Below are 23,223 nucleotides of genomic sequence, written 5' to 3'. Positions count from 1 at the left end.
AAAAAAAAAAAAAAACATATTAATGTCAGCCCTGCAGATGTGTGTGTTCAGGCACTGTCAGCAGACATCAAACAGCGCAGAGGACTGTCCTTCATTCATCCGGCATTCAAAACAGTCAAAGATTCAGTAGAGCCATGGAAAAAAACTGCCCACTAAGTTCACATAACGTTTTAAGCCTCCGTTTAACGTATATGTTAAAAAGATACAAAAAAACGCAGCACACCATGTTCTTGTATCCTGCACAGTCCAGTAAGAAATAAAATAAAATAAAATAAAATAAAAAAGTACATTGGGTTTGCTTCTTTTCCTAAACAGCACCACTCATGAGTCATGACTAGAGATGAGTGAATCTACTTCGGATGAAACATCCAAAGTCGATTCGCATAAAAAACTTTGTTCCAATACTGTTCAGTATTAGAATGTATTGGCTCCAATGAGCCAAAGTTATTGCTTCGCGAAGTCTCGCGAGACTTAGGGTAATAACTTCATAAATTAATTTGTACTGTAAAAAAAAAACATTTCCTGAACTCTGGTTCGGTTCTAAGTGGTAACATCCGAAGTCTATTCGCTCATCCCTAGTCATGACCACAGGCTGTGTTAGCCCAATTCACTTAAAATGCGTACAGCCCCTGTAATCTGCATATAGAGATATTGCCTGGGCTGCATCAATATCATCACAGTTTAATCGGATTCTTTCTGCAATCCCTTTGTGAATGAGCTGTGAGATGCTTAAATCATGGGACGTCACTACATCGACCATCTGGCAATTGAACCGAGTTGTGGAGACAAAGGGGGGAATTTATTAAACCATTGTTTTCAGTTTTCTGGTGTATAAAGGTCACAGATTTTGTTACACTCCTTAAAGGGGTATTTCCATCTGGGACATTTATGGTATAGCACCTATCTCAAGATTGGGGCCCAAAAGTGAAAGAAGAGCAGGCCATGCACGTGCAACCTCTTTCCATTAAACGCTATGGGAATTCCAAAAATAGTGCAGGCTAGGCTATACATGGAAGTCCCATAGCAGTGAATGAAGAGAAAGCTGTGCATGAGTGGTGTACTCACCTTTCACTTCACGGTGGGGCATCTTTCTGGAGAGAGGAGTCGGTCCCAGAGGTAGAACCTGTACCTTTTGGACATTTGTGCCATATCCTGTCAATATGCCATAAATGATCCAGTTGGGACAACCCTTGTAAATGTGTTAAAATTTGTGAGTGGTGGTTAGTTGGGAGGGGCTGGATCTGACAGATTTACTATAAATTGCCTTAAATCACAGTGCAAAACTATATCTGCATATAGAAGGAAATCAAAAGAACGAGGGGATAAAGACTCTGGCACTGAATGGCCTTAGGCTACTTTCACACTAGCGTTCGGGTTTCCGTTCGTGAGCTCCGTTTGAAGGAGCTCACGAGCGGACCCGAACGCAGCCGTCCAGCCCTGATGCAGTCTGAATGGAGGCGGATCCGCTCAGACTGCATCAGTCTGGCGGCGTTCAGCCTCCGCTCCGCTCGCCTCCGCACGGACAGGCGGACAGCTGAACGCTGCTTGCAGCGTTCGGGTGTCCGCCTGGCCGTTCGGAGGCGTGCGGATCCGTGCGGATCCGTCCAGACTTTCAATGTAAGTCAATGGGGACGGATCCGTTTGAAGATGCCACAATGTGGCTCAATCTTCAAGCGGATCCGTCCCCCATTGACTTTACATTGAAAGTCTGGACGGATCCGTCCCAGGCTATTTTCACACTTAGCTTTTTTTTGCTAATATAATGCAGACGGATCCGTTCTGAACGGAGCCTCCGTCTGCATTATTATGAGCGGATCCGTTCAGAACGGATCCGCCCGAACGCTAGTGTGAAAGTAGCCTTACAAATGACGGCTTTCAAACCCCTCCAAGTCCTCAAGATCCTGAAGAGGTCACAAACTGCCCCAAGTGTCACACGACCACAAACATCCTGGCTGGCTGTATTAAATACATCATTATACTATATACACTATACTAAAACATAGGTTACTTACCTGTGGACCAAGAGGAACCATTCCTCGGGGGCCACTCATTCTCTGCATTGGCCCACCCATGTTTGGATGTCCTGAAGTAGTAAGAACACATAATAAAACTTTTTATATAACTTACTAGAACATATACTTTGATATAGTAACTAGACTCTGTCCTGGTGGAGACAGGTCAGACTTTTCACATTTACATTGAACGTCAACCTAGGACATGCATTCTTGCAGCAGTTGGCAGAATCCTCACGTTGGACTAAGATGACTGTATGATAATGTAACATACTGCACAAAGCAATGACAAGAATGTCAGTTTCAAGGATACCGGTAAGACCCCCTCAGGCGATACCAGCGTATTTCTGATGGGTGACCACTGAAGTTAATCATCACAACCATTTTAGGGTCCATTCACATGTCCATAGTTCTGGGTCCTCATCCGTTCTGCAATTTTGCGGGACGGGTGAGGACCCGTTCATTTCAATAGTGCCGCAAAAGAGGTGGACAGCGCACCGTGTGCTGACCACATCCGCATGTCCGTTCCAATGCCCTGCAAAAAAGATAGAGCACATCCTATTCTTGTCCGCAATCGGGAACAACAATAGGCATTTCTAACATAGGGCCGGCCACGTGTGGTCTGCAAATTGCGGAATGCACACAGGCCAGAATCCATATTCTGTGGATCTGCAATATGCGGACCACAAAACACTTACGGTCGTCTGAATTGATCCTTAACAGGAGGCAATGTCGCAAATGAAACATTAAATATTCTGCCACATTGATACGAGTGAGAACACAATAAGGATGTTGCTACTTGCGGTCAGTATGTCACCTACTGTAGATTACACCACAATTCAGGGTGCTGTGGCATCTGGTCCGGAGGTCCACGGGGTATGAGGGGTAATTGGAGAACAATTGTGTAGTGGATGCTAATAATTACGGTATTCCCAGAGCTCCCAGTCTAGAGGTGGTATTACACTGGCCGATGAACGGGCAGAGTGAGCGTCGATGGAATAGAACAAGACATTGGCACTCGTTTGTAACAGCCTAATTACACAGGTCGATGCAAACAAAATGCGGGAGGAACGATTCATTCCTCCCCGATTATGTTCCGGTCATTTTCGGCAGCACATCCCTGGTTACACAGGAAGACGATCTGCCGATAATCGGGCATCTTTCATACTGAAAAATGTAAAATTAGTAGGGCACACCAACACCTGGATTTCACACGGAGAGTTGGGTACAATATATGTATTTATTAGACACATAAAACAATCTATTCCGACATGTTATAATGCATGGATAAAATCTATAAAAGACATGGGTATGTGGATGTAAAAATATAAAATATAATATAAAACAAAAATAAAAAAATTCCTTATATTGACCTGTGGGTCAGAGTCTTTTGAGACAAAAGAGCTTATCGTGCTCGGCAGTAAATTGTTGCTGCAAAGTCAGTAAATTCACTATTAGTAATAGATAGGTCGCAGTTGTTTTACTCACTGTTTCGATACTGATGATTTATTTGTAACACTGGTGGCGTCCCACAAGTGATACTATTCTTAATGCGTTGCGGTGTAATAGGAATTTCCACCGAGTCTATGTAAATATCAGGTCCGGGATCTTCGGTGATGTAAGAAGCTGTACTGTCGTAGAAGCCGCTCAGTGATGTCTTAGTGCTGCGCTGTTTGTTTGTATCACGCAAGCTGTGGAGTCATCAAATGCGCTTCCCATAAGTTACCGACAGGTATCCAGCTTTCCTTTATGAAAGTGTATTCTCACCGATCCCTCGGCTGTTGATTCCTTTTCTTTAAGCGCTTTAATCTTCTGGTTCTATGTCTTATTTCATGGGATTTACCAGTGGTAAATCCCATGAAATAAGACATAGAACCAGAAGATTAAAGCGCTTAAAGAAAAGGAATCAACAGCCGAGGGATCGGTGAGAATACACTTTCATAAAGGAAAGCTGGATACCTGTCGGTAACTTATGGGAAGCGCATTTGATGACTCCACAGCTTGCGTGATACAAACAAACAGCGCAGCACTAAGACATCACTGAGCGGCTTCTACGACAGTACAGCTTCTTACATCACCGAAGATCCCGGACCTGATATTTACATAGACTCGGTGGAAATTCCTATTACACCGCAACGCATTAAGAATAGTATCACTTGTGGGACGCCACCAGTGTTACAAATAAATCATCAGTATCGAAACAGTGAGTAAAACAACTGCGACCTATCTATTACTAATAGTGAATTTACTGACTTTGCAGCAACAATTTACTGCCGAGCACGATAAGCTCTTTTGTCTCAAAAGACTCTGACCCACAGGTCAATATAAGGAATTTTTTTATTTTTGTTTTATATTATATTTTATATTTTTACATCCACATACCCATGTCTTTTATAGATTTTATCCATGCATTATAACATGTCGGAATAGATTGTTTTATGTGTCTAATAAATACATATATTGTACCCAACTCTCCGTGTGAAATCCAGGTGTTGGTGTGCCCTACTAATTTTACATTTTTCGTCATAAATTTCAGAGGAGTGGGTAAATCCTCTTGTAGGAGCACCCATATCATTTTTGACTAGTAGGTGAGCCCTCTCTAACCTATAATCTTTCATACTGATCGATTACACAAGCCAATTATCGAGAAACCGCCTATGAACGCTCATTCCCAATAATTGGGAGGTCTAATAGGCGCTTAGGATGCGCTATAAGTGTACTGTGACAACTTTTAGCTCAAAAATTAATTAGCATGTAGCAGAGCCAAACTTATCACGCTGCGATTTCCTATCCTCAAAACAGGCCATGAATATCAGATTGGCGAGGGTCTGACACCCCTAGCCCCCGCAGATCAGTTATTCTGCAGTAGTTCCAGTGCTGGAATTACACAACTGGCGGCGCCCTTACTATTGAGGTGAACAGGAGAAGCGCTGCAGTAACCAGCTCCGTCCACTAGGATCCCCGCCAACCTGATATTGATGGCCTATCCTGAGAATAGGTCTGCCATATAAAAATCCTGTAGGTGCTTTTAAGGGTTGATTGGATTGAACAGTGATCCATTTAATTCTGCAAAGTAAGTGAAACCCACAGAGAAAACACTGATTTCACACTCAGTTGCCAAATGACAAACCTGGCTTAGCTACATGGAAACAAAGTCTTCCTTACCAGCTCAGCCCTAGTTCTATTACCTTGTTGTCTTGATGGATCCATGCCACTGGGAAGTAGTGTCTGGCTTCCAGGAACGCCCCCAAGACCCTAGAGAATTAAACACTTTTCTTACAGACAGGTTACAAAAAGGATGAAGAAAAATGTTATTTTCAGAGTTTCCGCTAAACTTACCTGATTAGGTATTCTTAATGGAGGCCGGGGACCACCTGGATATCGAGGGGACATGAAGGGCTAAAAAGAGAAGATAAAAAATCATTGCAGCTTCTATAATGTGTGAAACTTCTGCAACCCTAATTTATTCAGCCACTTTTTGGGCTGAACCATCAGGTGATTAAAGTGGATGCATACCTCTGCCGGGGACCCCCTCTGATTGCGAGAATGAAGGGGCAGCAGCATTACTCTAGTGCTCTGACTCCGGCCAGGTCCCTGCAGTGGGGTGTCTGGGAGCACTGCAGTGCAGGGAAAACTTAAAAAGGGGGTGCAGCTCTAAATCAGGATCGGCGAGGGCTCCAGAGGTCAGGGATCATACAGTTATAGCATATCCTATAGCTATAAAATATGCCAGGGTCAGCTACACCTCTAGGTACGCACACTTGCTTGGCTGTTTTCGAAATTCTCATAGAAGTGAATAGCACATGCTGGGGGTTGTAGTTTCACAACAGCAGGAGTGTGAGATGTTGCTGGCACCCTGCTATATTGCATTCCTGTATAAGATGGGAATACCCCTTTTAATATATCCTCTTTCCTATGTTTTCTTGGAATTCATGAGAATATTTGATTCAGTAAGTGGCACAACAGTTGTTTTATGAACAGGAAAGCAAACAGGTTGTCACAGCTCCACCCACTACCAGACAAATTGAACTGTATTATTTCTAATAATAATAATAGTAATAATAATAATAGTAATATTATTATTATTATTAATAATGCAAATGACCATGTTATCGCAAGTCCACTGAAATGTCTGCACATGTAACCAATTGTGCAGAATAGCATTCCATTATAAACATAGGCATTTGGAGAGTGACGCTAGTCCTCGGGGGAGAGCGCCAGAGATGGCTTAGCCTTAGGAAGTCTTATAGGCAATGCAGTGCAACCTGGGAAAAAGAATACGTAAATTAGATAGAAAGCTGTCCCTGCAGTGCCATCTAGTGGAGGTAGCCACCCTATAATCACGGTCCAACCATTTAACTAGCAACATGATCGGACAGCATGATTTCCAAATTATGGCTATGGTCCAGGCTGCACAGGTGAACTTACCTTTAAGTATTACCAGCTATTTATGAAGAGGCAACTCCACCTGTAAAGTATGACTTGGGGTGGGACCAGACGGTGCGGGTGGATGCAAACGGCAAGCCGTGCCAACTGTCAGCAGCCAATGGCCACATGATTTTGACGCAAAATCGTTTGGTCACTGGTGACTGCAGGTGGATGTGGCTCCACTGTCTGGTCTGACTTAAAGCTGCCCATACATTTTAGGTTGTTTGGTTTGTCAGCTACTTGTTCAGCCATGACAGACTATGGAGACAATCAGTGGAAGAGACTCAAAGTCACCATTTACTCCTCAGTAATGGTTCACGCTGCTGCTTATTACTCAGACTCTTGGATTTCTAAAGGTTAACATTTGTGACACACAAATGTATCGTTACCCACAGCCAGCATCCAGAATATCACGCATTTTCTACCATTAAACAGCCATGTTGTTGGAATTTACCAAACCTTTTTTTGGACTATACTTTATGGTATTTGTCCGTATGTATAATTGTATAATATGACTTTATGCACCATGTTATTTTCTTCCGAAGTGACAAAAGACCCTCCATAAATCACCCTCCATATGGCGCAGGTATTTTACTACAATGGCTTGAAAAGTTCCTTCATACTATGACAGAACAGGCATTCAGCTGGTTTATGGGAATAAAGAACTTTATTAAATATATAGAGCAAACAGCTCCTAAACTTGCTATAACCTCTCAATTTTAGAACTGAAAACATGGATGACTATGATCACAACTGGTCTGCTCCTATGCAGCAGAGGAACCTTTCAGACCCTCTCAGCATCCATATCCTTTCTACTTCCTATATAGATAGGTCCATCTTGATGGCATATGGCTGGGATACGCCATTGTTATCAGATCTGTGGGTTCCAGTCACCGTGACCCCCACCTAACACTAGGACAAAGTGGGAGCAGTGCTAGATGCTTTGGCTCTACACAACTTTAACTGGAAGTCCATTATAGTCAGTGGCCGTCCATGTGGCCTCCAAAAAAGGAAGAACTAACAAGAGCCTCAGTGACCTAACAAGCATTTGTCCTTCAAGAAATGTGCCCACCGTGTTTCCAGGCCCAGACCTTGTACGTTTATAATCTGTACTTCCGACAGTTAATATATAGATTTAACCTACATACTGTATATTACAACACATTGCATCTTTTGTACTTCTCCTGAGATGCAGCCTCTATTTAAACGTGTTATCAGACATCTATCAACAGGCCATATGTAAAATGGATGATCAATGGGGCCCCCACCAATCATCAGATTGGGCTCTGGAGACCCCGATTTGTGATTTGATCAGTGATAATGCGTGCGTACTGCCACTCCATTCAAAGTATATGGGATTGACAGAAATAGAGTACAGAGCACAGCTAAGTCAGTCCCATAGACTGTGAATGGAGCAGCAAGACACACTGCCTCTGGAACTGGGGCCCATTCTAGTAATCAGTGGTGGTTCCAGCAATCATACATCCTGTTGATTGACGATAACGGTCTTCTGTGAGATCACCATGTAGAAAATGATCATTTAAAAATCTTCATGTAATGTTTGGATAATAATGGGCAACATTAAAGTCATACATACTGGCCAACAGACAGATTTTGTCAGGGCATTCCGGTGAATCGGGTCAGGAAAGGGCTTCTAAAAATGCTGCCCTAACAGTGGGTGTTTTGTGGGCATTCCTTAGTAGTCCAAGGGACAGGGCTTACATGTCCAGATTATAACTTTACAAATGTTGGCAAGTATTAATTATTTGTTGTATGTATAGCGGATTTATGAAGGAGCCTAACAAAGTCCCCTATTGATTTAGCATGTGGAAATCCTGGTGACATCTAAACAACGTGGTTTTAGTACCAAGAAAAGTGCTCCCACAAGGACAATTTCTGGACCATGCACATGGGAGAGGTGAAGTTTGGTATGAGGATCTCTGGCCCTCCACAATGGGGTGACCTTCCATCACGACAGGTTGTGTAACACTAGCTGTGTTACTAGTGTTCAGGCCACATTTATTTATCAGCAGAAATCATCTACTCTGGTGACGTGCACTCCTCTCTGCCAAAAACACAATTGGACTTTCAGATGCCAAATAATAGTTTTATAACCATTGGGTGCCCAATCGAGGGGACATTTTTCTTTTTGGTGGCCAAGCTATAAGAAGTTGGATAGGTGAAAATTTGAAGTCTACGGCAAATAATTAGGGCATGGGCTACCTTGCTCCTGACCTGGAGCCTGCCCTTCCAAACAAAATAAGACACTATGTGGCCTCCTACCTGACTGTGGGGTCCTATCATGGAACTGTTGAGGTTGTGAGGTAGGTGATGTGCATGTGGAGATGACTGTGAACCTGGAAGACCCTAGAGAGTAATGAGATCACGGATATCATTAGACAGAGAATAGCTAAGTAATCCGGTTATAAAAGTTTGAGGTTTTTTTAACCTTTACTTTGGGACGCCATTAATAGCATAGTCTAGAGCAGGGATGCCGAACCTGCGGCCCTCCAGCTGTTGCAAAACTACAACTCCCAGCATGCCTGGACAGACTACAGCCATCAGCCTACAGCAAGGCATGGTGGGAGTTGTAGTTCTACAACAGCTGGAGGGACACAGTTTGAGCATCCCTGGTCTAGAGCAATTATTATCACTATCAACACATATCTGAACCAAGACAGACCCAGTTCAAGGGAATCTATCAATTATCAACAGAAGCAATGATGCTAGTATGGAACCTACAGAAGCTCTCTCCCCAGATGGAAGGGTCTGTAATATTATGGAAAGCAGTAGTTAACAAGCCTCGACTTGTCTGTTATCCTATTCCATCAGAAGAACATAAAAATTGGGAGAGAATTCTCAAAGCTGCTGCAAAGCAAAACTGGGTTAGTTGTCCATAAAAACCAAATCACATTGATCTTTTCATTTTCCAAAGGAGCTCTTAAAAATGAAAGGTGGTATCCGATTGGTTGCTATGGGCAAGCCAGTTTTCCTTTACACCAGTTTTGATAAATCTCTCCCATTGTGTCAGTTTTAAGCCTCACTTGTATAAAAGAAAGCTTTTGAGCATTAGTTATGCTGCCGCCACAATACAGTAATACACTGGTATGATCTATACCAGTGTATTACTGTACTGTGGCGGCAGCAGGGAGCGCACGGCGTCATAGCAACCAATAACGCCACGCGCTCCTGCTCTCAGCAGGAATCCAGCCCGTGGTTCTACGGACCGCTCACGGCCGTGAAAACAGCTGTGTGCATTCGGCCTAAGCAGAATATAAATGTATCTTACATACTTAAAAATGTATTAAAACTTTATTAACTCCTTGTTTAATTGTTTTTTTTACTGCATTTTTATTTTATTTTTACCGGCAGTGGTTTATCTCCACTTTGCTATCAAACATTTGAATTAACTTAGCCCTCAGTAAGGGGCCCCTTTCACAAAAGCAAGTTTCCTGCGTGCAGGGGTGCACCACCAATGAGGCAGTACAAGGTAGGGGCAAGAGGGGGGCTGTGGAATGGCCACGGGCAATGAGCGCTTTCATTGTGACAAAGGGGTTTAGGTAAAAAAAATTGGCATGGGGGGGTGCAGTTTCAGTTTTCGCCTCGGGCAGCAGATAGGCTAGGAGCACCCCTGCCTACGTGGGTGCTATGTTTGAAGTGAGCTCATAGCACCCGCACTGAATCCTGACCCATTCACTTCTTCGTTGCGTGCAAATCGCAGCATGTTTATATTCTGCATTTTTCACGCAGCCCAGGCCCCATAAAAAGTGAATGGGGCTTCAGTGAAAAGCGCATCGCATCCACATGTGATCTGGATGCAGTCTGGGTGCGATGCGTTTTTCACTGACAGTTGCTAGGAGATGTTTGTAAACCTTCAGTTTTCTTTCACGTGAGTGAAAAACGCATCAAAACTGATTGCACCCGTGCAGAAAAAAATGATCATCTAAACACAATCGCAGACAAAACTGACTGAACTTGAGAAATGGTGCGAGTTTCACTGAAAGCACCCTGAACGCATCCTGAACCAATCCGTATAGTTCGTGTGAAAGGGGTCTAAAGCCAAGTTTGCACAAAATAATATTCCTTAGTAGAGATGAGCGAACTTCTGTTTTAAGTTCGGCGTCTAAAGTTCGGGGGCGGGTTAGCGGAGAATCCCGATCTGGAACCGGATATGGATTCCGACTTCCGTTGTGGTCCGTGGTAGCGGAATCAATAATGGCCGATTATTGATTCCGCTACCACGGACCACAACGGAAGTCGGAATCCATATCCGGTTCCAGATCGGGATTCTCCGCTAACCCGCCCCCGAACTTTAGACGCCGAACTTAAAACAGAAGTTCGCTCATCTCTATTCCTTAGGCCTCTTTCACACGGGCGTCATGTTTTTTGCCCGGATAAGAGGCGGGTGCGTTGCGGGAAAATGCGCGATTTTTCTGCGCGAGTGCAAAACATTGTCATGCGTTTTGCACTTGCGTGAGAAAAATCGCGCATGTTTGGTACCCAGACCCGAACTTCTTCACAGAAGTTCGGGCTTGGGATTGATGTTCTGAAGATTGTATTATTTTCCCTTATAACATGGTTATAAGGGAAAATAATAGCATTCTGACTACAGAATGCTTTGTATAATAGTGCTGGAAGGGTTAAAAATAATAAAAAAGTTAACTCACCTTCTCCTCTTGTTCGCGCAGATGCCACTCTGTTCTTTAGCTGTGGACTGAATGACCTGAGGTGACGTCAGATCACATGCTCCAATCACATGGTCCATCACCATGGTGATGGAGCATGTGATCTGACGTCATCAAAGGTCCTTTAGCCCACAGATAAAGAACAGACCGGCATCTGCGCTAACAAGAGGAGAAGGTGAGTTAACTTTTTTATTATTTTTAACCCCTCCAGCACTATTATACAAAGCATTCTGTATTCAGAATGCTATTATTTTCCCTTATAACCATGTTATAAGGGAAAATAATACAGTGAATAGACTGTCACCTAGAACCCATGCGTGAAAATCGCACCGCATCCGCACTTGCTTGCGGATGCATGCGATTTTCACGCAACCCCATTCATTTCTATAGGGCCTGCGTTACGTGAAAAACGCACAAAGAGGAGCATGCTGCGATTTTCACGCAACGCACAAGTGATGCGTGAAAATCACCGCTCGTGTGCACAGTCTCATAGAAATGAATGGGTCAGGATTCAGTGCGGGTGCAATGCGTTCACCGCACGCATCGCACCCGCACGGAAAACTCGCCCGTGTGAAAGGGGCCTTAGGTTTCATTTTTTCCCAATTGATCGTCGACAAACACATGAAATTAAATAATAAAACTGTTGTTTTTTTTTATCACTGATGAACACTGAATGTGTACTGATAATAAATAAAGGCATGAAATTGGGAACGGTAAATATATATTTTTTATTTATTTTTTGCGCTACGATCAAGCTTGCAGTTGGAAACTACTATATATGTATTATGTTGCTCTGCTGGAGCTTCGCTAGTGGTTTGAAAAAAGTGGACCTCAGGATTATAAAGAAAGCATCTTTTTTCCCCCAATGGGCTGCATACTGCAGCAATGTATGACCATCAGCGTATAATTAGTTGGGGTCCCATCCCCCACTATTTATAGAACTAAAATGGTAGCAATGCTTGCTTAGACTTCACTGGTACCTTTGGTCTGCAGATCAGAAGGGTTCCCATAATGGTACCCTCACCAAATATAAATTTTTGGCCAATCCTGAAGATCAACGTCAAATTGCCGCCCCCCCCCCCCCCCCCCCCAAAAAAAAAAACCCCAGACAACTTAGACCTAATTTGGGACTGTTCACAACTGCATAATATAATGATGACCTTATACCCGATTTTACAACATTTTCTTGTTGCTCAGCAATTACCGCTTCTTACCACTAGGTGGCAGTGTAGACACAGAGAAAACCATTGCTCCTCTTCCCCCTTCTTTTTAACCTTGTCGCTTATTTTTTAGCTTGAAATAGTGTTTAGTAATTTTATTTTAGGTTATAAAGTAGTCTTTTTTTTATAAATAGCGGGTCACGCACTGTATTTCTCAGTTGTTATTTACCAAAAACTGATCATTTTAAATAAATGGAAGGAGAGCTCCTGTCCCTATGCAATTTTTAGGCACATACTGTTTCCACCTTTACAGAAGCCAAAATCAAGGATTGATGTTACAGAGTTACATTTTTCACAGATGTGAAGCCATGACTAAAGATGTCTACTGTCTAGTCTATGTGACTGAGCAAAAATGTGTCTCCTGTTCTTCAGAAGACTGAATGAGCGATTATCAAATTATAGGTGAATCCTACAAATCTGCCTTGGGCTTAGCACACTGGGACTCTATGCACAGTAAAGCTACCCTATGCTATGCCTAATGCGCTGCCTGCTGGGGGTCGCATTGTTTTGTAATTCCTTTGTCACAGAGACCCCTCCGCCCTGCACTAAAAACAATATAGCGGATCACTGTAGTCCAGAGTGCTCCTTTAAACCATCCAAATTGTGTGACTTCAGGAGGACCTGTCAAGTCTCCAGATACGTCTGTTTTTATTAATATTAAAGCGCCATTCATTCCATAGCGCTGTTCATATGATAAGGGGAGCACATACATAATACAGACATGAACAAGATGAGTTACAGACTGGTACAGAAGGAGAGGAGAGAGGACCCTGCCCGGGAGGGTATGGTGGAAGGACACAGTACTTGCATCCCTCCTAGTAATAACAATTCTACAACATCTTTTCTTATGGCTCTATAATGTTCCATTCCTGTATTATACCTGCAGGAAATGACTGAATTACAGTTAGCAGCTTGTAATGAAGGTCCAGCTGACACTATCCAATCAGTGCTGACAGTGGCAGACTGTGCAGGGACACTCTCCCAACTGGTAACACCCATCTGGACCTTGTTAATGTAGTAATTCATTCCTGTACCAGGAAAAATGAAAGAATGGCACAACACAGAGTTGGAAAAAGTAGCTACAAAAACAGACATGTCAGGGGAGGCGACAGCTCCTCTTTAAAGAGTCGCTGTACTTTCACACAATTTAATTTAATAGAGAATGGTGTAACTGGCAAATTTCTAAATAACTTCATTTAAAAAATCTGCCTGCATTAAGTGGGAGAAGCGCCCACTTAATGCGCATACACGAAACTGACCGGGATACACTGCACCTGCGCCCAAAGCCACGGCTGGTTAGGAGAGGTGTGTCTGCGCGTGCGCACTCAGGGGAAGGGAGGTCTGATGGAACATTTTGCACTGACAAATCTACCTACCATTGAGTGCGCACGCACTGTGTAATCTTGATGTGTGTGGCCAACGGGAGTATATAGCCTCTCCAACACCATGGCTCCGCGCGCAGTGTGTCCCGGACGGTTTTGCGCATGTGCATTAAGTGGGCGCTTCTCCCGCGTCAGTGCTATAATTTTGCACAGCGCTGCACACCCCCTCCTCCAGCCGATTCTCGTCACTTTCGGTGCGGCCGCGTCAACGGAAGTGTCGAGGGTATGGCATTCTGATAAGGTATAGTATTCTGACAGAACACCGTTCCTGGTAACAGACTCAGAAGACGGCTGAGAGGAGGTGGGGCGTGCCAGAGATGGCTGAGATCCTGAGAAAAGAACTGCTTCTACACCGCTTTTGAAAATTATAGTAGCCTCCTGTGTATCTGTAAGGCTAAATGCACACAATCAGGATTACCTGCGGATTTTCCGCATAGATTTGCGTGCAGAAAATCTACACTGCAGGTCATGCACATTGTATTGATGCTGATTTTCCCAATGCGGATTTTGACCTGGGGTGCGGATTTTAAAATCTGCGGCATGTCAATTTATTTTATTTTTCCTGACCGGATTTACTCCAGTCACTTCACTGGGGAAGAGTACAATTCGTATGCGGAAAATCCGCATGTAAATCTGCACCAATGGATGTGGAGTGTCTGCACGGATTTCCCTGCGAACAACTGCAGATTTCAGTGTGGATTGTCTGCACAGAAATCCTGAACGTGTGCATTTACCCTAAATGTCCCTTTACACAAGACGATATTATAGCAGATTGTCAGGAAGAAAGCATTCCGATCGTTAGTGGAGGAGACCTCCAGAGTATGGGGAGGAACGATCGCTAATGTCATTGCTCTTTCCCATAAGGACTTGTTTGCTGGCAGCAGATTGTATTTACATAGCACAATCTGCTGCCGGTAAACGATCCTTTTTTGCGTGCGCACAAACGATCAGATTACTCAATGAATTAGCATTTTGCTCGTTCATCAGCGGTATATTTACACCACCCAATCATTAACGAGCGTTACTATGAATGGTCGTTTGCAATAATCTGTGTCATTCTCATCCCATGTAAAGGGCCCTTAAAGGGGTTCTCTGGGAATTAAGAAAATGAAAATACTTAAATATTACTTTGTTCTAGATATATTCCCAAATACCTCTCTCCAGTTATAATGGATTGTTATGTCTGGGGAGCAATCATTAGGAAAAATAAAATGGCCGCTGTCCTATTAGTACACACAAAACCTGTCCTAATCACACAGGAGTACAACATAGAGCTAAAGAGCTGCCTAATAGGACGGCAGCCATTTTAATTTCTCCTGATGATTGCTCCCTAGACAAAACAAGCCATTATAACTAACGAAATGTATTTGGGAATATATTTATAATAAAGTAATATTTAAGTATTTTCAGTAATTGTATTTTCTTAATTACCAGAGACCGCTTTCAGTGTGATTTATCACTCCTCATCTGTTCTGTGAGCTCTGGAGCTGAAAAACTTAGTGGGAAGTAAGGGAAAGGGTGTCACAGCAGGACAGTGCTGGCAGATTCCAAAAAAGGGATACACCCCCTGCTTCTGAGTGAAATGCATCTAGCTGTGTATCTAAAGATGGAAATAATAAGCCTAAAAAACACCTGTTCCATCACAGTTATGATTGTACAAAGAAGCACAGCCATAATGCAAACTTTAATTTTAAAACTCAGGTATGCTTTAAGGCTTAGATCATACCTAAAGAACCTCAGCTCAATAACAGTCATGAAGGCACTGTCTTCAAGGGGTCTTCCGGGTTCAGCATACTGATGGCCTATCCATAGGACAGACTTTGTGTAATAACACCGGTAGGGGTGTAGCACCCCTCCCTATAAGCTATTTGAAGGGGCCATGGTGCTTGTGAGAGCTGCGTCTGCAACGTTTACCTTGGTCTGTCTACCTGTACGCTGTACATATAGTAGCGGAGGTGCAGGGTATTGCATCCTCATCCCAGGAGGTGTCCTTGTGTGGTAGTAAAACGCAAAAACAAAAAGCACTAATTTAAATATCAAGTGGTAGTAATAAGCGTTTAACAATGTCAGCTGATCGTCACCTTGCATATAAATTTAAGGTTTCATAGGAGAGTACAACACCGTTCTTCTGCGTCTGTAGAACAATTCTGTAAAGCTAAAAACATTCATACAACTTTCAGTACCCCCATTAAATTGTCCACTAGCACTGGCACTGCGACTGAATACATAAAATGGGAGATGTCTAAGAAGAAGATCAAATACCCTTCACACATGCTGCTGGCGCACCCCCATGAAGTATGATACAGTCCAGCAGCTGGCCAGAATGTCCCCAATCGGAATCGATGGCATAGAAAGGTTACTGCTCCATGTTGATTTGTATACAGCTAATTTTGATTCAGAGAGTGTCAAATTACAGAAGATATTTTTCCCAGAATTTTAAAAGACACTTAAAGAGTTTAATGTTATAGTGATGAGCATAAAACACAATCTGCTTGACGCTGAACATTTTATATCTTGTGAAAATAACCATGACAGAACAGCACTGTGCGCACAGGGACGAGCGGGGGTTCAGAACGTTAGGCCTAGTGTAACGCTAGATAGGTTTCTCCTTTAGGCTTTCTGGTGTGTAAGCACAGCATGTTCGGAAAGAGCCGTCATTAAATGAAGAGCTGTCAATCAAGTCTGAGAGAGGATATGTTAATTGCACCATTCTCTGAATTGGCTCATAAAAAGGTAATAACTGAAGCTCCCGTCATGACACCTAAATACTTAAACACTAGTTATGTTCTAGAGAAGAGCGAATGACTATAATTGAGGAGGTACTGGAATAAATGTAGCAAGGTCCGCCGCTCCAAATAAAGTCCCCTTTTTCTAGCCCAGTCTACCCTCCTCGATGCCATCATCACTAGGCATGAACTAGCCATACAGATCAGAAGAAAGCATGTTTGCTGCAGGACATCTAACCACAATGAGATCCCCAAGAACGTATTGGACTGTTCAAAAATCTGAGCCTGATCCTACACTGCAGATTTGCTATTTGCACTGCTGCAGATTCAACCCAAGAACAGACATGTCAATTCCTTTTCATTGTCAAATGTCAATTCTATGAAAACTGGAATCAAATGTGGAAAAGTCTGCATGGATTCCCACAAAAAAAAACTAAGGAATGAGGAATTGGCGCAATATTCATTTATATTTCAGAGTGCAACAAACGCCAAGATCCCTGAGGATAGTCAACTGTATGAACCAGACTGGCCCTCAGGGTAACAAGTGATTCCCCCGGTGGGCTCCTGAGAAAGGTGCGCCCCTAAGACTCCGCACAAATGGGGCAATAGACTGACTGCAGTACATAGAGATAGACAGCATCTCAGCCACCCTAGGCGTCCATATAAAAACTGGTTAGATCATTTACCAGTCAGCGACCTCGAAGTCACTGCAGGCACCCCCATAATCAATCATCTTGCTGCTGCCTGCCACAGTGTAAGCAGATAATAGTTGCATGTAGCTTTACACTGCGCCCCAGAATTAATTTGACTGATAGTCTCCAAGCACCGCAGTCCAACACTGGTATCAACAGTCCCTAAAAAGAACACTAAACACAGGCAATGCATCAAAATTTTCCATCCTCTCCTCCTTTGGTTGGTCTTATGTTGCCTTGTATAACAATCAATATCAATGAATCACAAGTGGCTGGAGCAGTAGCCTCCTTATATTACTTTGTATACATAGATTGTTAAAGGCTATGGGTACCTTTAGGTGAATTTTCTATAATTGCATTTTACTCATTTTGGCCTAAAAATCATTTATTTAATTGGTCTTCATTTCAACAGTTTTTGTCCTACAGAGTTAGTCCTCATGCACACGACCGTTGCTGTATTGCGGCCTGCATACGGCGGGTCCGCAATACACATGCGTCTGACGTGTGCACCCTATTCGCTTGAATGGGTCCGCAATCCGAGAGCTGAAGTGCAGAACGGAAGCACTATGGAGTGCTTCCGTGGTGTTTCTGTCCGTGCCTCCGCACCCCAAAAAAAAAAAAAAAAAAAATAGAACATGTTCTATTTTTTTTTTACGGTGCGGACGGATCATGAACCCATTCAAGTTCAATGGGTCTCGATCTGTCCCGGCCACCGCATGGATGTTGTGGTCCCCAATGCACGGAACGGCCGCACAATGGCCATGTGCATGAGGCCTTAAGCTTCAGTCTATCTGCAGAGTATCCTACTTTCAGATTCACTTTTACTCATGTTGCTGCTCTGACAGCTTAGTGTAGTCCTTATCTCTGAATTCCTGACAGCTCATAAACACTCATACATAAAATAAAGAAAATAAGGGTTATACATCCAGCCTTCAGAGCATTAACATGACGGCTCAGTGTGAATCTCAAAGCAAGATAATCTGCAGATCTGAAGAGACTGAAGCTTAACCCTGTATGACAAAAACTGTTGAGAATTTTAAATTTTATTATTTTTAATTAAATTTTTAACACCCATTGTAAAAAAATGAAAAAATAATACATATTTTTTTGCCAAAAATGGGTAACATGCCATCAGAATTTTTTTTTTTCCTTAAGATGTTCATAGCCTTTAAGCAGGAGCTCCGTACAGTATTAAAATGTATTGGCTCCGATGAACCGAAGTTATTACTTTGTGACTCACGAGACTTTGCATAATAACTTCATAAATTACATTTGAACTGTAAAAAAACATTTCCCGAACTCTGGTTCGGTACCCAAGGTATCACTTGGAACCAAACTCTAGTTTGGGAAATGTTTTTTACAGTACAATTTAATTTATTAAGTTATTACGCAAAGTCATGCGAGACTTCGCGAAGTAATAACTTTGGCTCATTGGAGCCAATTGTAAGAAGGTACTTGGAATCATCGTGGATGGAAGGTACGTGTCACCGAGGTTCCTGGCCTCGGTGAAGTAAGAGCCAATATTGTTGGGTGAGTGCTGGGTGGGTGACTACTGCCCATGTTCCATATATACCAGCACTGCCAGGTGTGGTGGATTTACCTCCCTCTGACAGTGGATCCCAGGAGTCTGTGTGCTGTGAACTGAGGGCTGTGCTGGGATTTGAGGTTTGAGCCGGGCTGGAGCACTCAGGCCCCTTTAAAGGCCAACAGGCCTCCTATGGACTTGATGAAGCTGAACTGCTAACAGGGTGGGAATTAACACCCAGGAGAAAAGGTGACTTTTATTGTTTATGGACTTTCCTTGTGTGTGAACAAACACCAAGCCACCTGCGTTCTGTGATACACCTTATCTGCATTTTGCTATACACCAATGTGTGAATAAACACTGCAGTTTGATTCACGAACGGTGTACTTTGCCTCTATACTGCATCCGTTAAGCCTAACTACGAGAGCAAATCCCCACACAATACATTCTAATACTGTACGGAGCTCCTGCTCCGTACAGTATTGGAACAAGGTTTTATGCAAATCGACTTCGGATGTTTCATCCAAAGTCGATTCGCTCATCCCTAGTTCCCATGACGCACAAAAAAGCGCAGCAAGCAGCATTTTGGGATGAGGAGCAAGACGGATCCGTCATGACTCACAATGTAAGTCAATGGTGATGGATCCGTTTTCTCTGACACAAAAAGAAAACTGATCCGTCCCCCATTGACTTACAATGGCTTTAGAGACGGATCTGTCTTGGCTTTTTTTTGTTGTTGAAATAATACAACCGGATCCGTTTATAACGGATGCAGGCGGTTGTATTATCATGACGGAAGCGTTTTTGCCGATCCATGACGGAACCAGCAAAAACACAGAAACTACTTTTCTGTCAAAAAAACTGAAAAGAAAAATTATGGCAGTGCTCATCCGTTACATAACAGACACCAACGTCACCATTACGTGTCGCTCTGACTATAATGGGGTCCAGCCATGGTTTATGTCATTTTACCAGAAAAAATAGCGCTGCATGCTACACATTTTTTTTTCCACCGAAATATGATGGCGTTTCCAATGCAGATGAGAACAGAGGCTTATTTTGAACTGTTATTTGAGACGAGTAGACAGCCTTTATCTGCAGTCACACATTTACTGTATACAAAAGCCAGAACAGCCATTTCCTGTGCAGAAGGGCTAGACCGCCGAAAAAGACTTCAAAACTAAAATCCATTCATGCCACATGACAGAGCAGAAATGAACGCCGGCTGAGGACTTTGTATAAAGCCTGAATCAATTGTTCTGCTTATATTACTAGGACTGGATGTAAAGGCCCGTCATGTGAAGCATCCCGGCCAGACAAGACGTAGCCCTTGAAAGGGTAATATTGGGTGAAGTTGTCCCTATTCCTTCATTAGGTCAACAATGGCTTTAACTAGGGCTGTATTACACAGACAGATCAGCAAGCGATCCCCTCCCGGCAATTGTACAGTAGATAGCGGAGGAGACTGCTGCTATTACATGCAGCGATCTCCGCAGCAGAATGGGGAGGAGCGATCGCTATGCCGTTACTCGTCGCCATGCTGTATAGTGGTTTGCCGGCAGCAGATCGCTATTAGATACCCCGATGTGTTGCCGGCAAGTGCTGATTTTTAAGCAGTCTTAAAAAAATCTGAAATGCCCGATAAACAAGCATTTGCTTGTTTTTTCGGACAATTGGCGGCAGTATTACACTGCAAGAAGATCATGCGAATGCTCGTTAGCGATTATCAGCGGGTGTGATACAGCCTTTAGTCTTTCAATTTATTTTTTATTTTTTAAGCCTAGCATTCATTGTGCTTAACCTGACTGCCAGCTATCTCCCCCATGGAAGCACAATGCTTTATTTATCCAAGCGCCGGACCTCTGCCGAACACAAGCTAGAAGTGGAGAGGACAAAAGCCGGCACTGGGACTGACAGCAGGAGATCATTTTAGAGAGGACCCAGACATGTCTGTTTTAAGAACTACTTGCATTCCCTATGCAATATCAATTCTGGAACTTCTAGTCCTATGACTCTTTGTTGTGCTATTGGCTCTATTATTCCTATTAGAAGTTTATGAAAAAATGTACAACTGGATTTTACCGGTTGGGGTGTGTCCCTGACAGCATTGATTGGATAATGTCAATGTAGACTGTGCAGGGACGCCCGCCCCAACTGGCAACAACCAGAACAGACATGTCAGGAGAGGTGGCAGGTCCTGGTCTATTCACATGCCACCTGCCTCCTATTTGCCCATCTGGTGTGATTATGTTGTCTAATCAAAGTCTACTAGTGTCATGTCAGAGATCAATGAGGGAGATTTATCAAACTGGTGTAAAGTAGAACTGGTTTAGTAGCCCAAGGAAACCAGTCAGATTCCACCTTTCATTTTCCAACGGGTTAGGGTACTTTCACACTTGCGGCAGGATGGATCCGGCAGGCTGGTCTCCCTGTCGGATCCGTCCTTCCGCTGTTTCGCCGTATCGCCGCTCCGTCCCCATTGACTATAATGGGGACGGGGGCTGAGCTCCGGCGCAGCTCGGCGAAAGCCGCCGGACTAAAAAGTCCTGCATGTCCGACTTAATTCCGGCGGCTTTCGACGTGCACCGCCATAGCTCAGCCCCCGTCCCCATTATAGTCAATGGGGACGGAGCGGCGGTCCGGCGAAACAGCGGAAGGACGGATCCAACAGGGAGACCAGCCTGCCGGATCCGTCCTGCCGCAAGTGTGAAAGTAGCCTTACTATGGTCAACTAAGCCAGTTCTACGTTACACCAGTTTGATAAAACTCCCTCCAAGCGACTAAGGCCGGGTTTACATCACCGTTTTATTTTCCATTCTTCTTAGCCGTCAGAAGAACAGAAAACAACAAAAAAAGGGATCCTGTATTTCAAGCATCAGTTACGCTCAGTGATGCATATGATGCATGGTTTAGCCATTTCCACCTGCGATCAGTTATTTTCCTCCATGAAACACCTTTTTTTTTTATTTCCAGGAACCATTTTTTTCTTGTCGCCGTGTTCTGTTCTTCTGACGAAGATGTGAACCTAGCCAAAAGGTGACTTGGATAAAAATATCCCTGGAGTGGCCAGTCGCTGCAGTCAACAAGGAGAGCACTGGCCTGACAACCAGGGAAAAAGCGGAGTTGTCAGCCAAATGACAGCAAAGACCGACATCGGGCTGTCATTCTGATTATTTACTATGAAATCTACAGCTATTGTGAGATATCTGAAATATTGTATCTACTGTACGCCTCATTGTAAGGTGACACCAGACAAAGTAATACAAGGAAATGGTGGAACATTAGCGGTAAAAAGACAAGCAGCTATTAAAATAGACTGTATAACCTGAATGTACAGAACGTATTCCTCCATTGACGGCAGGCTGTGATGGCGTATAAATCATGTCGGAGTATGCTTTATAAGGTGAATGACCCACGTTAGGCACATTATCAGCCATCACAGAAGAGACACTCCATAAGAGGCGCTCCGTGCAGCCGGCAGTAAGAGATTAGACTGTATGAATCTGACGGCAGCGGCCGCCGTGTTTATGTTTAGTCTGTACATACCTGAAAGAATCCAGGAGGAACTGGACCCACTGGCATTCCATCCCCCGGGGGCATATTTCCTAGAACAGGACTGGGTGCAGCTGCAGCGCTCTGCAGGGAGAAAGAAAATGCCGCCATTAGTGTCACTCTTATCTATACGTCTGTCATCAAGAGCGCAACACCGGAACAATACAGTTACAGGCAGGTCACCATACCGTCATCTATGCAAAGCTACCCACGCTCATTCATAAAGTGCAAAAAAGTGTCCCAATACCTGATAAAGCACAGGCAAAATATTATATATACATACATACATACATACATACATACATACACACACACACACTCTACGGTCAATCAATAACAGCCTCTATAGAAGTCAATTAAAAGGGTTATTCAGGTAGATAAAAATAAATAAATATATGGGTTAAAAAGACAAAACAAGTAATACCTTATTGATTCCATGAGTTAGGGGACCTCCAAAACTGCTGGACCAAACTTCCTACTTCCTCCCCGATTCCGAGTGGACAGGAAGTATGACGTGCAGCCTACATGACGTTACCACTACCGGCTAATCATAACATGTCTGCACACATCGCTGCTAAGGCCAATGATTAGCTGGCAGTGGTAACGTGGAGTAGACAGCACGTCGCACTTACGGTCCACTTAGAATCGGTTCGGAAGAAGGAAGCTTGGTGCTGGAACCAGAAAGCCGGTGACAGGCTTTTTTTTTTTTTTTTTTTTTTTTTTATCCTGCAACTTGCCTGGACATATGACAAATTGTGGATCCATAAAACACGGATAATGTGCGTTCTGCATTTTGTGGAACACACAGGGCCGGCGCTATATAGAAAATGCCTATTGTTGTTTATGATTGCAGACAGCACATGGTGTGCTGTCCGCATCTTTTGTGGCTCCATTGAAATAAATGGGGGCCCCCAGAGGCCCTAACAAAATTGTGAAAGAAATAATACCCTAAATCCTGACGCGTTTCTCGAGGTAGATTGATAAAAGGTTCATCAGGGGAC

General features: G+C 43.5%; 1 protein-coding gene across 2 annotated transcripts in view; it reads right to left on the bottom strand.

The window, feature by feature from the left end:
- The window catches only part of SSBP2 (single stranded DNA binding protein 2), a 191,232-nt gene that overhangs the window by 13,603 nt on the left and 154,406 nt on the right, over positions 1-23,223 (bottom strand). Inside the window, exons 5-9 of one of the 2 annotated variants that reach the window (XM_044276018.1) lie at positions 22,217-22,306; positions 8,724-8,807; positions 5,352-5,411; positions 5,201-5,267; positions 2,013-2,083 (exon numbers count right to left, since the gene is read on the bottom strand). In XM_044276018.1, coding sequence (XP_044131953.1) covers positions 2,013-2,083; positions 5,201-5,267; positions 5,352-5,411; positions 8,724-8,807; positions 22,217-22,306 — 372 coding nt within the window. The remainder of the gene's footprint in view (positions 1-2,012; positions 2,084-5,200; positions 5,268-5,351; positions 5,412-8,723; positions 8,808-22,216; positions 22,307-23,223) is intronic. The other variant, XM_044276019.1, reaches the window with a different exon arrangement.

This window comes from Bufo gargarizans, chromosome 1 (assembly GCF_014858855.1).
Source record: "Bufo gargarizans isolate SCDJY-AF-19 chromosome 1, ASM1485885v1, whole genome shotgun sequence".
NCBI lineage: Eukaryota > Metazoa > Chordata > Amphibia > Anura > Bufonidae > Bufo > Bufo gargarizans.
This window is presented reverse-complemented; position numbering and strand designations above follow the sequence as displayed.